At 36.3% G+C, this 14,431-nt stretch overlaps 1 protein-coding gene across 2 annotated transcripts; it reads right to left on the bottom strand.

Moving 5' to 3' along the window:
- Nucleotides 1-439: 439 nt before the first annotated feature.
- LOC121988977 (ubiquitin-activating enzyme E1 2-like) lies at nt 440-11,228 on the bottom strand. 2 transcript variants are annotated; one of them, XM_042542731.1, is made up of 7 exons: nt 11,073-11,228; nt 10,569-10,879; nt 9,560-9,777; nt 3,667-4,461; nt 2,715-3,583; nt 1,657-2,089; nt 440-1,213 (listed from the first exon to the last, which is right to left on the bottom strand). In XM_042542731.1, exons 2-7 carry the CDS (start codon nt 10,864-10,866, stop codon nt 614-616), a joined length of 3,213 nt encoding a protein of 1,070 aa, XP_042398665.1. In that variant the 5' UTR covers nt 10,867-10,879; nt 11,073-11,228; the 3' UTR covers nt 440-613. The 2 variants fall into 2 exon arrangements, with proteins under 2 accessions (XP_042398665.1, XP_042398664.1); XM_042542730.1 differs by having other exon boundaries at nt 10,569-11,197.
- Nucleotides 11,229-14,431: the final 3,203 nt, after the last annotated feature.

The following is a 14,431-nucleotide window of genomic DNA, read 5'->3' as shown; positions in this document are numbered from 1 at the left end:
TCATAATTGATTGAGTCACTATAAAAGAGTCTGTCTGCCTGCCTTAAGAATGATATTGTGCTTGTAGATTTGGATGAGACAGAATGACAATGAGATAGACAATTATCAATAATTGAAACTTAAGCTGCTGTGAGAAAACCTTCTGGAAGCTTCTGGTGAGAGGTTCGCCCACGTGTACAACCACCAGAATGTGAACACATGAGCCAACCTGGTTTAATCTAATCATGCTAATGTTGCGACGGATCTACCCTTTTTTTAGAAACGCAGAGACCAAACAAATAATAATAGTGATGCATTCAGAAATAAAAGATAGAAGACATGGTTCCCTAAAGGGCCATGAAGATTCATCAGAATTCTATGCAAGAATAGATTGACAACCACCTGACACCAACATTCTGAATCCTATCATGCAACTGCCAGTCAAATGTGAACTTCCTACTGAGTGAAATATAAAGATGTTTCATAATTCTGAGGTTATTGTAATAGTCCTATGCAGAACATCAATTCATCAACTTACAGAATAAAAAAAGTATGCACTCCAAACAAAAAGTAATTGACGGAATCAACAATTTAACACAGCTAGAGTTTCAAGCTTAGTAAGTCTTGAACTCAACTACCGGAAATAGATGGATACTAGCGGGATGTCTACGTCACTTCCATCCTCTTCATCTTCACATGCCACCACGACATCCACATGTCGCCTATATGGAGGCACTTCGACCTTAGCGATCTCCTTCACAAGTTCAACAATCTTCCGATCCATTCTATCCCTGTGCTTGGGAAACATGCTGTTGTATAGTAATGAAGTGCCACAGGAAATGCTGTAAGCACTTAATCCCTTCTCCTTGAGCCACTGGAGCAGCTCCCTGAGGGTGAGGTCACCTTCAACGGTCCAGCGATCCCAAACTGTCCAGCTCATATCTCGGTGTTTCATGGTCTTTGGAGGGACTGGCTCAGCCATGGAAAACAGAGGGAGGGCGAGGTTGGCAAATGTATTCCGATAGTCCTCCAACTTGTGTCCACCAGCTAAGACTTTGTAAAGCTCCAAGCACACAAGGCCAGTGGCCATAGCTGTTGATGTAGCAATTGCTGGGATGATCCTCCCAGCGATGAATTTGGCCTTCAGCTTATCAACTTCTGGAATGCTGTAATTTCTTGCGCGCATGTTTGCGAGCCCAGTGATGACATCCATATGGTAGTTTGTGTCATCATCCTGTACATTTCAAGTAAAAAAAATAATATACCAAAGCAAACACACAACCTGACATATATGTTTATGTAAAGTCATGGAAATTAAGCAGCAAACTAGAACAAGAGGTAAACATGCCAATGGAATTCATGAATTTCCGAGGAAGAGTTAACTAAATAAGATCATTGATCAAGAGAACTAAACATAAGTATCACAAAAGAAACAATCACAGAAAACTGGAGAGGTATGATATAACATTAGTTTACAATTAAAATCAAGAGAGAATAATAAACAGTGGACAAAATCAAGCAGTACATGACTCAACAATTAGGTTTTTGCTGTAGTAAAACAAACATGAAAAGGCTGCAGTTATGGATAAATTAATCACATGATGAAAATATCAGTGGTAGAGCAAATCTCGAAAATCTTAAAAATTTGAAGATGACAATGAGAGGATGAGGATCAACCTTCTCAAATTGAATTGGAGTCATACGAAATCCTGGGGGCAACTTCTTAGCACACTCTTCCAGCTTCTCAATAAGGTCATCAATCACAGCTGCATCATCAACAGAAGCAGTAGACAAGCTAGTGGCCTTGTCATCTGTTACAATGTTAACCCCTGCTTTGGGCTGGAAATCAGCAAGTATTATGTCATCAACAACAGCAGCTAATTTCTTGGGATTATTAGCCCATTCAGGAATGGGAATTCCAAATGTCTCAGCTCTAAGAATAGCAGCAGCCATAATAAACTGAAGGTTGCTAGGGTCACTAGATGAGAATTTCAAGGGTCGTGGAAAACGTTTAGGTGCAGACCAGAAGGGTGCACCTGTACTGGTGGCTGCATCTTCAGGGAAAGTGAATGTTAATTGATTCACACGGTTGGAGAAGTAATCTTCAAACCTAAGAGTACAAAAATGAAAAATGTAATGAAGATAAACAAACAAGGTTGTGTAAATATTTTCTTTGACCATTATATATATAATATATATAGAGAGAGAGAGGATATCTAAGCCAATCGAGGAATGACAAATTCCTAAATCTACCTGAATGTGTGTACCAACAAATGTTCCAACATGTTAAACTACAAGGTGAGAAGACCAACTTAAAGATTTCAGTTGGCAACCCAACACATGCTAATGATTCCTTGAATTTTTTAGTCATTTGGAAAAAATATATATGGATTACTTATGCAAAATAGAAAGATGTAAAATGGCAAAATGAGTAGCATGCCTAAGGTGACTATCAATAAGATTCCAAAGTCAGAAAAACACTAGGATGCCCTTCAAATAATAAATGAGTTCTACGCAATGCTTGTATCTTCACCATAAATACAAGAGAAAACTTGAGAAGATAAAAGCAAAGAACAATAATAATCAACTGGATTTGTAGAAAAAAATGGAAAATGCAATATATTAACAATTCACCTGGGATTTTCACATATAAGCATCTAAGTATTCTATGTCAAAAAGAAAATTAGAAATGCTTCTATGTTATCCCATATCAAGAATAAGAATTAAAAATTCACCTCAGCCGTGCCCATTTGACACAATCCTGAAATGTCTCACATCTTTCCTTCTCAAGACATTCAAGAACATGTTCAAGAAGATCTCTAGCCTGTGCATCACCTGCGTTTCTCATAGCAGTAGCATATCCACCTGGATTAGAAAGGAAGGTGTTTACCTCATTGGGTGTTTTCTCAAGCAAACCCTCAAACTCAGACCGGGCCCATGTCAAACAGTGATCAATATTATGAGGAAATGAGTGAACTGTGCACATAGGTGCCTGTTTTTCAGGTGGATCTCTGGAGGCTCCATAATTCTCAGTTAAATGAGGAATTACCATCTGTGTATTACACTTTGCACCTAGAGTTCCAGATTCTAGAAGTGGCTTCTGGAAGTACAAGCACCGACCATCAATGTACATTCTGGCAGTTACATTGTCCAGTGCATTAATAACTACATTTAAGCTCTCCCAAAATGCATCATCAAACACATTTTCAGTCTCTGGGCTTGCTCGGTTCTGAAGAGCCTCAATATGGAGAGATGGGTTTATTAACATTGCAGCAGCAGCAGCTACTGTTGATTTAGCTTGCCCAATATTCCAGTCTCTGAAGAGAAATTGCCGACTCAGATTACTTTTTTCAATGACATCATCATCAGTGATTGTCAGCTTCCCTTTTGGGCTGCAGCAAACTCCCATTAATGCTAAGTTCTTCAAGAACTCACAACCTAGGGCACCAGATCCTACAACAAAAGTGTTGGCCTCTTCCAGCTTCTTTTGCAGCCTGGATCCAAATACAGAAATCTGGGCATCATATCTACAATTAATTGGTTTTATGTCACTTGTCTCCAATGGCTCAACAGGTAGGGATTCAAGTGAATCAAAGTAAAAGAACTGCCAAATTTTTCAAAGATGCATGTTAGGTAAAAACCATTTGGTTTACGAAGGAAAATCTGTCAAAATAATGTTAAATTTACCTGAAAAAGTGGATGAAACTTTCCTGAGCAAGCCTTGACAATCTCTTGGCCAACAATACCTCCAAACATTGCAGCCATGGGATTCAAAATAGCACGGGAACCATTAGCAAGATGCTGCAAAATTTTCTTGTCAATCTGTTCCAGCTTGGCATCACCAAGGTTTTCATTAATACTGACAGCAAAAGCAATAAGTTGTTGTGCATCATCTTCTGATCCAGCGACAGGAAAACGTCCAGCATCGTGCCTAAACTTATCCAAGGCTTGAAAGGCCAAGTGTAGAAGAGGTGGGCGGTCAAATTTGGAGAAGTCGCTTAGGAGAAAGTCCCCTGGATCTTTAATAGCATCTTTTAGAGGTTTGAAATGGAGGACCTTAGGTTCCTTTACCTGTGTAACAATTCCACCTCTCTTGTATAGCCCAAACTGACTTGTGTCTTCCTCAAGAATAAACGAATATGCCCTTGCATTTTTTATTTTTCGGGGTTTTCCATCATTTAACTCTGTCATCCCCTCAATTTCAGAGAAGACAACAAGATCTCCATCCTGGAATTCAAGCCGCTCATCATCAACACAGGATATAATTGCTGGATTGTCATTGCTAATGGATGCAATTATACCAGTATGTGGCTCTTCACCATCAACATCAAGAACAGTGAATTCTGGGCCAAAATCACAAAAGATATTGCCAAAGAGTCCTCGAACTTCAGTTCTGATAAAGCAAATTGGAGGATTATGAGTGTGACAAAACTCATCATATTCCATAGACTTTTCCAAGTTCACATCAGTAAAAACAACAGCCTACAAAATAATCGAGCAATCAATGATATAGACATGAAAATAGGGGGTTTGACAAAACAAAACCACCAAATAGATGAAGCAAACTCATAATATAAAAAACGGATTCTGAAGGAGCAGCATCAAGAAAAAAAAAAGAGACTGAATTCACTACTGATATTATTAACCAGTACTCTTGAAATTTTGCCATTTTATTAATCTTATAAACTGCATAAACTTTTGAATCAAATGCAATACTTTAAAGGATAAATTAATCATGACTTATACTACATTATCATGAATGGTGCCTTGCCTGTCACAACATTCTTAAAATAAAAATAGAAAATAAATATGGGGTCTAACTTCCAGAGCAAAAAAGATAAATTGGAAGCTCATAACACAAAGTAAGACCCTGTAAAACATTTCATTCAGAATTTGTGAATCATGCATCTAATAAGAAAAGAAAATCATGAGATACTATGACAGACCTCACCAACAGACAACATTAGAAGTGTATGTCTAAACCAGCATACTAACCAGTGACAATATAAATGAACATGATATTTTTTTCTTTCAGCTGCCAATCAATTGCAGTCAGGTACAAGAAACCATAATGCTCCAAGCCTAGACATGGATTTAAAACAAAATTCTATCTGACATATTAAGATTTTAAGATCACGAGTAGTGAAATGAAGTAAATTAAAAATCAAGAACAAAGCACTAAACAGTGCAAGAGGAAATGTTAAGAAAGATAACACAATTTAATGCATCAGTTAATCATATACTGATGCCATCAATAACTAGCACAAAACATGAAACAAACTTGTAGAATGTACTCAAATCAATAATTTCAGTAGCAGTTGGCAATTTGAGAACTCCAAATTTCAAAAAATAAAAAAATAAAAAATAATAAAATAGATCATACATCTAGGCAACACGGCACCAATGATGACTCAATCTATACCAAGATATTTCACAAAATGCAGATATTTACTTACTCTGCTTAGTAAATAAGTTAAAAACATTTTTCATTCATTTGATTGACATCATAATTCTCCCCCAATGGAAAAGGAAAAAAACCATTGGCTTATCATGTCAATCAACACTCAGTTTGTAGGTGATAGAAGGAATTTTTTTCTTGGTGATGCCTAAATGAGTCTATCCTAAAATTATTTGGCTAAAGTACCCAAGTATTTTGGGCCATTGACACAAAACTATCTAATTGCAGTGAGAAAATCTCACCAGGCCAATTGAGAACAATAGTGCCTAGGGTTGACCAAGTGATCTAATATAAAAAAATGTTGTATGCATGGTGCTGCCATTGGGTCAAGTGATGAATTATGGATGATTTTGAACTTGTTGAGCACAGACTTTGACAAGGGCATAGAGTCCAAGTGAGGAAATTGTTAATTCAAGTCCCGTGTTAGAAGTCTACAATTAATATGACCTAGGGAAGAGCATATCAGGTCATAAGAACCAAACAGTCTGATGGACCAATTTTCCCTTCTTCTGTATCAGGCTATCAGAGCGGTCTGAAAATGAGGCTCTAAAGCATTTGATATAGTAGGGATGACATAGCTACTCTCATACTATTTTTCTTTTGTTAAGTTAGTTAGGCCTAGAGGCTTTATTTATGTAGGCCTTTTTTAGTTAAATTAGTTAGGAATAGAGGCTATAAATGTCGGTCATAATCCCTGTAGGTTTAGAAATAAAAACCACAAACCCTTCTTTCATGAAAATCTCACTCCTCCATACTGCATGGGTTCTTTTTCATAGATTATTTTGTCTTTCCTCAGAGTTAGTATTTTTTCCTTTTATACTTATTTAAACCATATTATCATTTAATCTCCTTGCTTTCACATTCATCACATCCTCATCTACCAACAAACAAACCTAGTCATAGTTTGCAAAATCAGCATCATAAAACTTATGTATCAGCAGCATCAAATTGACGAAATCAGAATCGGTATTAAACAATTCAAAAAAGAATAAAAATAAAATTATTTGACGCATGAGATAAAAAACGAAGTTCAAACCAAGGCTTAAAATTTCAAATTGTAATGAAGTTTTAATCTTTGACCTCAACAATACGGTTTTGGTATCAAATTATGTCATTTACCGTTTTGCTACTTATTTAATTGACTTATTAAGATAACATGATTATATTTGCTTAGTATAACTTGTAGCTTTACTTAACTTTTTATTGTAATTAATTGAATTATTAATAACTATCCTGATTGCTAATATATATTTCTTCTTTGCTATTTTTTTATTAATTTAATCACCTTAGTTTCAGAGTTAAAAATGCTTGCAACTAAATTTTTTAATTTTTAGCTTTAGTCACTTGTAAATTGTATGCTTCTTTCATTTCATAATGATTTTCACTTATCATCTATTCAACTTTTAGAGCTAGAATGTTCGAATGAACATTAAGAAAATGACCCTTCCCTACTCTTCTACAAACTAGGATATATTTTGCTTTCTGATTTTACAACATAAGAATAATTTCACATTTAAAGGTTTGAGACACATTTATTGTTGAGGTAATTGTGTTCATAATAAAGGTAAATTTTTACAAGTTTACATAATTGTATTTAGAATTTTTGGTCATAAGGATTAGATAAAATCTTTGAGCATTAAATATGAGTTTGTTTCTTGTATTCTATTGGATAAAACGTAAACAATCCTTTAATGTAGTGAAATAATTCAAATTCTTGTCGTTAGTCTTAATTTGGTTTTGTTTCTTCCATAGAGATCCAAGAATTTTCAATTTTGGAAATATAAAATATTATATTTTAGACATAACTCATGAAGAAGTAAATGCTAAACTAGAATCTTGGCGGGAAACACTAGAAGGGAAATGTTTTAGGCTTAGTAGAATAAAAATAGAATATATAAAATTTAAATTTAGCAATATTAGACATAATGAGACAATTGTTCAGATAAGAGATGATGAGTTGCCGGAGCCGAGAGCTTTAGATATTTAGGATCTTTAGGACCATTTTGTAAAATGATGAAACGATTGAGAGAGATATCTTATATAGAATACAAACTAGATGGTTGAAATGAAAGAGAGTGTTGGGTATTTTATATGACCATAAAGTACCTCTAAAACTTAAAGGAAAATTCTACAAAATCGTAGTTAGATCTGTTATGTTATATGAAGCTGAATGTTGGACTATGACTCGAGCACATGAGCAAAAGATGAGAGTTGCAGAGATAGAGATGTTAAGATAGATGTGTGGACATACGAGAATAGACAGAATAAAAAATGAGAGCATTAGAGAGAAAGTCAGAGGTGCATCTATTGAGGGAAAACTCAGAGAGACACGTTTAAGATGATACGGGCATATATCCAATAAATACTTCAGGCGATGTGAAACTATAACAAATAAACATATCAAATGAGAAAAAGGAAAAAAAAAAAAACTTGATTAGCAACAATAAAGCAACATAAAATTTATTTAAGTACAGATGATGATATAGTAGGAGATAGAGCTCAATGGTGTAAAAAGATCCATATAGCTGACCCCGCCTAATGGGATAATGCTTGGTTGTTGTTGTAGACAATAACTATAGATATATGATGGTAGTATGCCTACTATTAGGACAAGTCCTCTTCAAGGAAGTTACCAAATCAAAATTAAAAATACCCTTAGAAAGGAACTTAAAAAGGAAGGAAACAACTAAGGAAAGAAACAAAAAATAGGTCATGGAAAAATTTCATAAGAAAAAAAATTTGTAAAATATTTTTCATTCACCTGTTATATTTGTTTGAAGAAAAAGATAAATTTTTTAAAACTTTATTTGTCAAAGACAATAAAAGGAAAAGCATATATGAAAAATATATTTGAAAATATAATTTTTTTCTTTTGAATTTTTTTAAGCCTAGACTTCTTATGTCGTCGGCTCATTTGGTGACCTCTAATGTCGTCGACCGACGACCCTTGGCCGTGCCGTTACTCACTAGGACTTTCCACCCCTGGTCAGTGGATTTTTTGCCTCCCCAGGATTCGAACTCCAAACCTCCAGGCTTAAGTATTAGAGTTTATGAATCCTGGTGGAAAGTCCTAATGAATAACGGCACGGCCAAGGGTCGTCGGTCGACGACATTAAAGGTCGCCAAATGGGCCGACGACATAAGGGCCGACGGTCGACGACATGAGAGGTCGCCAAATGGGCCGCCAAATGGGGCTCCATTGCGCGTGAAAGTAAGTTTTCAGATCAAATAGAACAAAAGCAATACAAATAATAACTAGTTTCCAACCTTTTCCTTCCCTACAGTTTTACAGCCAAATGAAACTTAGAAAAAATGCAGTTAGGAGAATCTTTTTGTCACTTTATTTGCTTCCTATTTCCCTTCTCTATAGTAAACACACCCTTAAGGATAATAGGATTATGTTGACACAACATGTCACTTTTTTATCTAACTTCACGAGGAAATACCATTCAAGGATCAATTTTAGAATCCAAATATGGGTAATTTTGAAAAGAATTGGGAAATTGTTCTTAACTTAAGAAAGATGCCCAAGAAAGCTAAGTGCAATGGCATAAACATTCTTGATAAAAAAAAAAAAAAAAAAGATAAGAGTGTTATCTTGCTAATTATTGACTATTGAGTACTAATCAGTCCAATCTCTTTGTAAAGCTCTCACTTAGTCATGGTGTTTCTCTCTCTTAAGAAAAGGAGTTGCCACAAAAATTGCTGAATATTTGTCATTTGTCTGAATTCACAGATTGATTGGAAATCTTCATAATGTACTAATGTTACTTTCCCAAATCAGTAGTGTGTCATTCAGAGAATTGGTAAAAGTGGAACTAATCCAAAATACTAAAAATAATCAATTAAGTATTCTATTTAAGATGTATAACTAATAAAGAAATATGGTGAACCTATTCACATTCACAAAAACAAATTTGCATCAATTAAGTTTTTTAAATATATTTTCACATCGCTAACATTAAAAATTAAAAAAATACAAATAGCAGCAAAATAAAACAAGTTATTATTTTGTTTGTGGTTATAAGTTAATAATCACTAACGTGAGCAAAAAAGTTTGAACCAAATTTATTTTCACTAATGTAAGCAAAAGTTTCAAACCAAATTTATTTTCCAGCAAACCTGAAAATTTGAGAGTTGCTCCTTAATTAGTGGTCCACTCAAGGTAGAAACTAGAACAGCATTGTTAAGTTCTTGGAGCTTCAGAATACATGCATGAGCTCTATTTTTTCCAATATCGTCTTCAGATAAGAAGAAATTGCTAGATAAGTCCCACATTTCTACATTCTCATCATCATGCAAGGTAACTGATTTTACACCAGCAAGAACAAGATTCTTCACTGTAAAAGAATGCAATTTTTCAATAGTCATGATGAGTGAATTGGCTAGGAAATTGCAAGGCGCGTATTCATACAGGATTCAGAATAATTTGCTAACACAAATTTTCATAATGACAAAATTGAACTCCCATCAACATCATCACTCAAAACACACACTAAGAAGAAAAACAATGTTTTTATTTTCCAATTAATATCACCCTCAAGGAAAAATAATTATCTAGTATTCAAACTAAGCAAGGACATATACCATGTTTTAAAAAACAAATAGTCCAGTCAAAGTAAAATGTTGAATCAAATGAACATATCATTGCATTTAGATAGTTAGCATGCAACATTATATAGCAGAAATGCGCATCAAAATAGACAAGTACTATTCTAAATCAAAATAGGACAGTAACTGCTCAGTCTCTCTTATCAAAAGAGATGTTCTGAATATAAATTAGTAATATTCTAAATCATAACAAAACAATAAGTGGTCTCTGTCATACACACTAGTCACACACACGATCATTGCATAAAATAAGTTATCATTATCCTACAACATCAAGGGAAACTAAGATCACCTAAATACCCTAATTCTAGGACAAGATAATGAACAAGAAAGCTAAGTATACAAACACCATCGAACTAGAAGAAGTTATTACAATTCTGGTTCCATGTTATACAAATGAACACAAAAAGAGATAGATAGAAAGATCTTCAGATCTAAATTCGAATAAGAAACAGCGAAATCCATGACGAGTAGATTGGAGAGGGAGGAAATATCAGAAAATAAACACCAAAAACATTACCAATCTCGGCCCCGAGGCCCTGTAGACCTGAAACAAGAACATTCGAAGAGAAAAGCCGGCGCATGGTCTCCCGCCCGTACACGGCCAGCTGACGGCTATGCAAGTCCTCATCGATATCGGTCTGCTTAGTTCCAACGATATCTACCTTCACTCCGTTGGCCTGGTTGTTCTCCGCCATCACCGAGGTCCCCTCCGCCGAGAACAGGCAATCCGCCCTGGCCTTCTTCCCCAAAACCTCGTCTTTTGGCCGGTCCCCTTCGATCTCAGCTCCTCCTCGACCTCTTTTTCTCGGAAGCATATAGAGCAGCACGCTGCTCACAACCCCCACCCCAAGGATCAGAAACAAGAATTTACCACGGAACAACAAGGATCCGCCGTCGCGGCCTGCCTCGAGAACCACCGCGAGGATCCCGACGAGAAGCGAAGCGAAAAGACCCAAACCCAACCCTAGCCGAAACGTGAACGGCATGGATCGATCGAGAGAGGGGAGAGAGAGAAACGTACCGAGGGATCTATCGAGAGAGAGGGGAGGGATAGGGGAATCGAGGGCGAGCGCCTTTGGACCTTTCTCCGATCGCCCGATTTGCCCGTGGAAGTGGAGGCCCTTGCGAAGTAGGGAAGGTCGATTGGGTAGAAGGCCCGTGGCTTTATAGGGGAAAGCTTATAGCATCACGATGACTCAAACAGTGGAGACGCCGATACCTGTTCTCGCTTACTCGCGATCTAGTTAAGTACCCGCTTTGTTTACCTCACCTTTTCGAACTGGGACCCAGTAAAACGGTGTTTTAGGCAAATGAAAAAATTGCTAGCACGTCGGTGGTGATGGTATTGGTATGAATGAGCGTCTGCAGACTTTTAGGACCTAGGTAACTACGTAGTTTGCTTGGAGAAGGAGAAAGGAATATAGTTTTTTTTCTAAAAGAATAATAATGTCTTTATTGGGGACCGTCTGAAAAAAAAAAAATTTAAGAGTTTTAAACTATTTTTGAATTATTGTTTTCTAGTATTAGTTAAAATTACTATAATATTGAGTAATCATAATTAAAATTATTGTAATTATTTTTCATTAATTTTTTTTATCAAAATTAAGAGGAATATGACACCAAACTGGAAAATGTCCATGTTATGCTTTCTGAAATGTCCCATATCTCATTTTCCCATTCTTATGGGGTCAAATCTTATGAGAGAATACCATCCTTGTTTTTAGAATTTGAGGAGACATCGCCCTTGAAGGACTTGAAATAATGATGTTTCTTCCAGTACAATCTTAGCAATTTTGGCTCAGGGTTACAGGCGGGATCCTCTTATCCGTACTTTGTAGATAAGAAAATAGATCATAAATGATGATTGGTCCCATTTGAATGGTCTCCACCTGTTTAACAAGTGGAGTTCATTCAAATGGACCAATGAATGAAGTGGTTCATCCTCTAGACCGTAAAGTGCGGTCCAGAGGATTTGTTCTCTCAGGATTGAGGGTCGTTTACTTAGATGGAAATAGAGTTGGCCCGAGCCAAGGTTACTAGGGTCTAAAATTAAGAGGCCCATATATATATATTTTTTTTTTCTAAAACCATCGGTTTCTCTTTTCCTCTCTCTCCCAAAGTCGCATCGCCGAAACCCTCACTTGCTGAAGCCCTATTCTGATATGATCCTCATGATTCTACTCGTTATCATTGAAACCCTCCTTCGTCGCACCTTCCATACCTCGCTGTGATGACTACCAGCCCTCTACCCTCTCTCAAAGGTGCCCTCCATCAGCAAGACTAGTCATCTCTAGCTCTTTCTCTTCCATTGTTGATTTTCCTGCCTTGCCAAGCTCCCTTGCCGGTAAATGCTCATGTCTTTCATTTTCTTATTAATCATGTTTTGTTTCTGCACAAATTGATAATTTCCGCTTCATTCATTTTTAGGTCTTGCTCCATTTGTTTTTAGGTCTTAATCAACTTGTTTCTTTCAATTGGTCACTTTGAGTGTCAATTTTTTTTTTCCATATTTTTCAGTTATTATATTATTTTTTACTATTTTTTCCACCTTTTCTTCTTATTGTTGCTCTCGATTAGGGATTTGGTTGCAATGTTCAAGTAAATATGATGTAGGAACCCTAATGCACTTTTCAATTGCTTATTTTTCAATTGTAATATTTTTTTTTGTTTGATGTCGCATCTTGTTGCTGATAAGTTTTGCTAAATCTGTACTACTTTCGTCTGTGGTTGCCTGAATAAATTCTACACGAGTGACTTGCTAAGTCCATTCTGCACTATGAACAACTGCAGCTTCAATTTCTACAAGGCCAATAGTCTATGAACCAAATTTTCTATATCATGACTTGTCGAGTCCATCCTGCATCATGACTTGTTGAAACAATTTCATAATTTTCTATAAGCTACATATTTTTATGAACCAAATGCATCATTAGACACTACGTATCCATGCTTCTCATATATCACAATCCTATCTCCCACTACCATAGTTCAACAATTAAGTATCCTTATAGTCATTTTCCACCAAAAGTCATCACCTCAACCCATCCCCTAGTTGGGATTTGTTCTAGTTGGCCCATAATACTTGTTAAGTATCCTACTGTTAAGGAGGCATTGTATTGGTATCCCATAAACTGACTAAGCTGCACTTCTTTATTGTTTCTCGGTTTGGTGTTAAAATTTTGTGTTACATTACTATGCTTATCTCTTTGCATTATTGAGTTAAAATTTTCTTCACTATTAGTGTTCTTTTGCTAAAATTCAAGTGATTGCTATTTGAAAACACCTCTTGCATTCTGAATGAAATTGATTGCAAATAGAATTATTATCCTTGGATAATTTAATAGTGCAGGAATGGAAAAAGAATTTATAGCCATAGTTTTAGAATTGATGCTTCATTTTTATTTCTATATTAGAATTGCAGAAATTTATACATAAATAAAAAGATACATCCATTGTAAGATAAAAAATCATCTTACAGCTAAAAAGTTTTCTTATCCTATTTCTGGAAACAAAATTTTATAAATTAAAATAATTATTACTTAGGTTGATGGAAGGATAAAATTAGGGCATAATTAATAATTTCACTCAGGGTCTTTAAACAATCAGGACCACCTCTGGGTGAGGAACTCTCGGCCATGGAGCCATGGCACTGCTCTTTCTTGTTATAGGTATCTGAGCTGGGCTCGCGATAGAAAGCTCAGGGGAAATCCTCGGGCTCCTTCGTCTTGAACCCCCTATCTGAGGCGTGGGTTTGGTCTTTTGAGACGACAGGTATCCTATGCGATTCTGAAGCAGTCGTATGTTTTCGGAAGCCACTCGCATCTTGCCTTCCTTGAATAGTTTGTACTCCCCTACTGTCATGGTGACGTTGATTTTACCAGTATCCTCCATCGTCACATTCCGGAACAGGTGAAGAAGATTCTCACAGACGCCGCCAAATTGATACTGTCTGGAATCTGAGTCAGAAAGAGGTCAGCAATGATGGCGTCGGTGTTGACGGAGAGATGACTCTGGCGTGCCCCGTATATGTGTGTCAGAAAAGAGAAACCCCAAGTGGAACTTCCTTCCCCCAGGGTATGTGATAGGAGAGTGGGTGGTACCTCAACTCTATACACACTCAAACAAGCACCCGAAGCGTTAGAGACCAGAAACTAAGGAAAAAGTCCCCGGTGAAGGTCCTTCGACGCTCAAGTCAGATCCTTTTTCCCCGAAAAAGTAGTGTACGGTGAAAAAAAGAAATGTTAAAGATGAGTGTGAATGTGTGCCTACTTGCCTAAGGAAGAGGATTTGACTTGAGCGTGGGAGAATATCTTACCTGTATACCTTTATATGACACTATATACCTTTAGAGCCTGACAACTGTCAGAGAATATCGGATGT

Source organism: Zingiber officinale, chromosome 6B (assembly GCF_018446385.1).
Source record: "Zingiber officinale cultivar Zhangliang chromosome 6B, Zo_v1.1, whole genome shotgun sequence".
In the NCBI taxonomy this organism is placed as follows: Eukaryota; Viridiplantae; Streptophyta; class Magnoliopsida; order Zingiberales; family Zingiberaceae; genus Zingiber; species Zingiber officinale.
The sequence above is the reverse complement of the archived record's forward strand: the minus strand, read 5'-3'. Positions and strand labels throughout refer to the sequence as shown.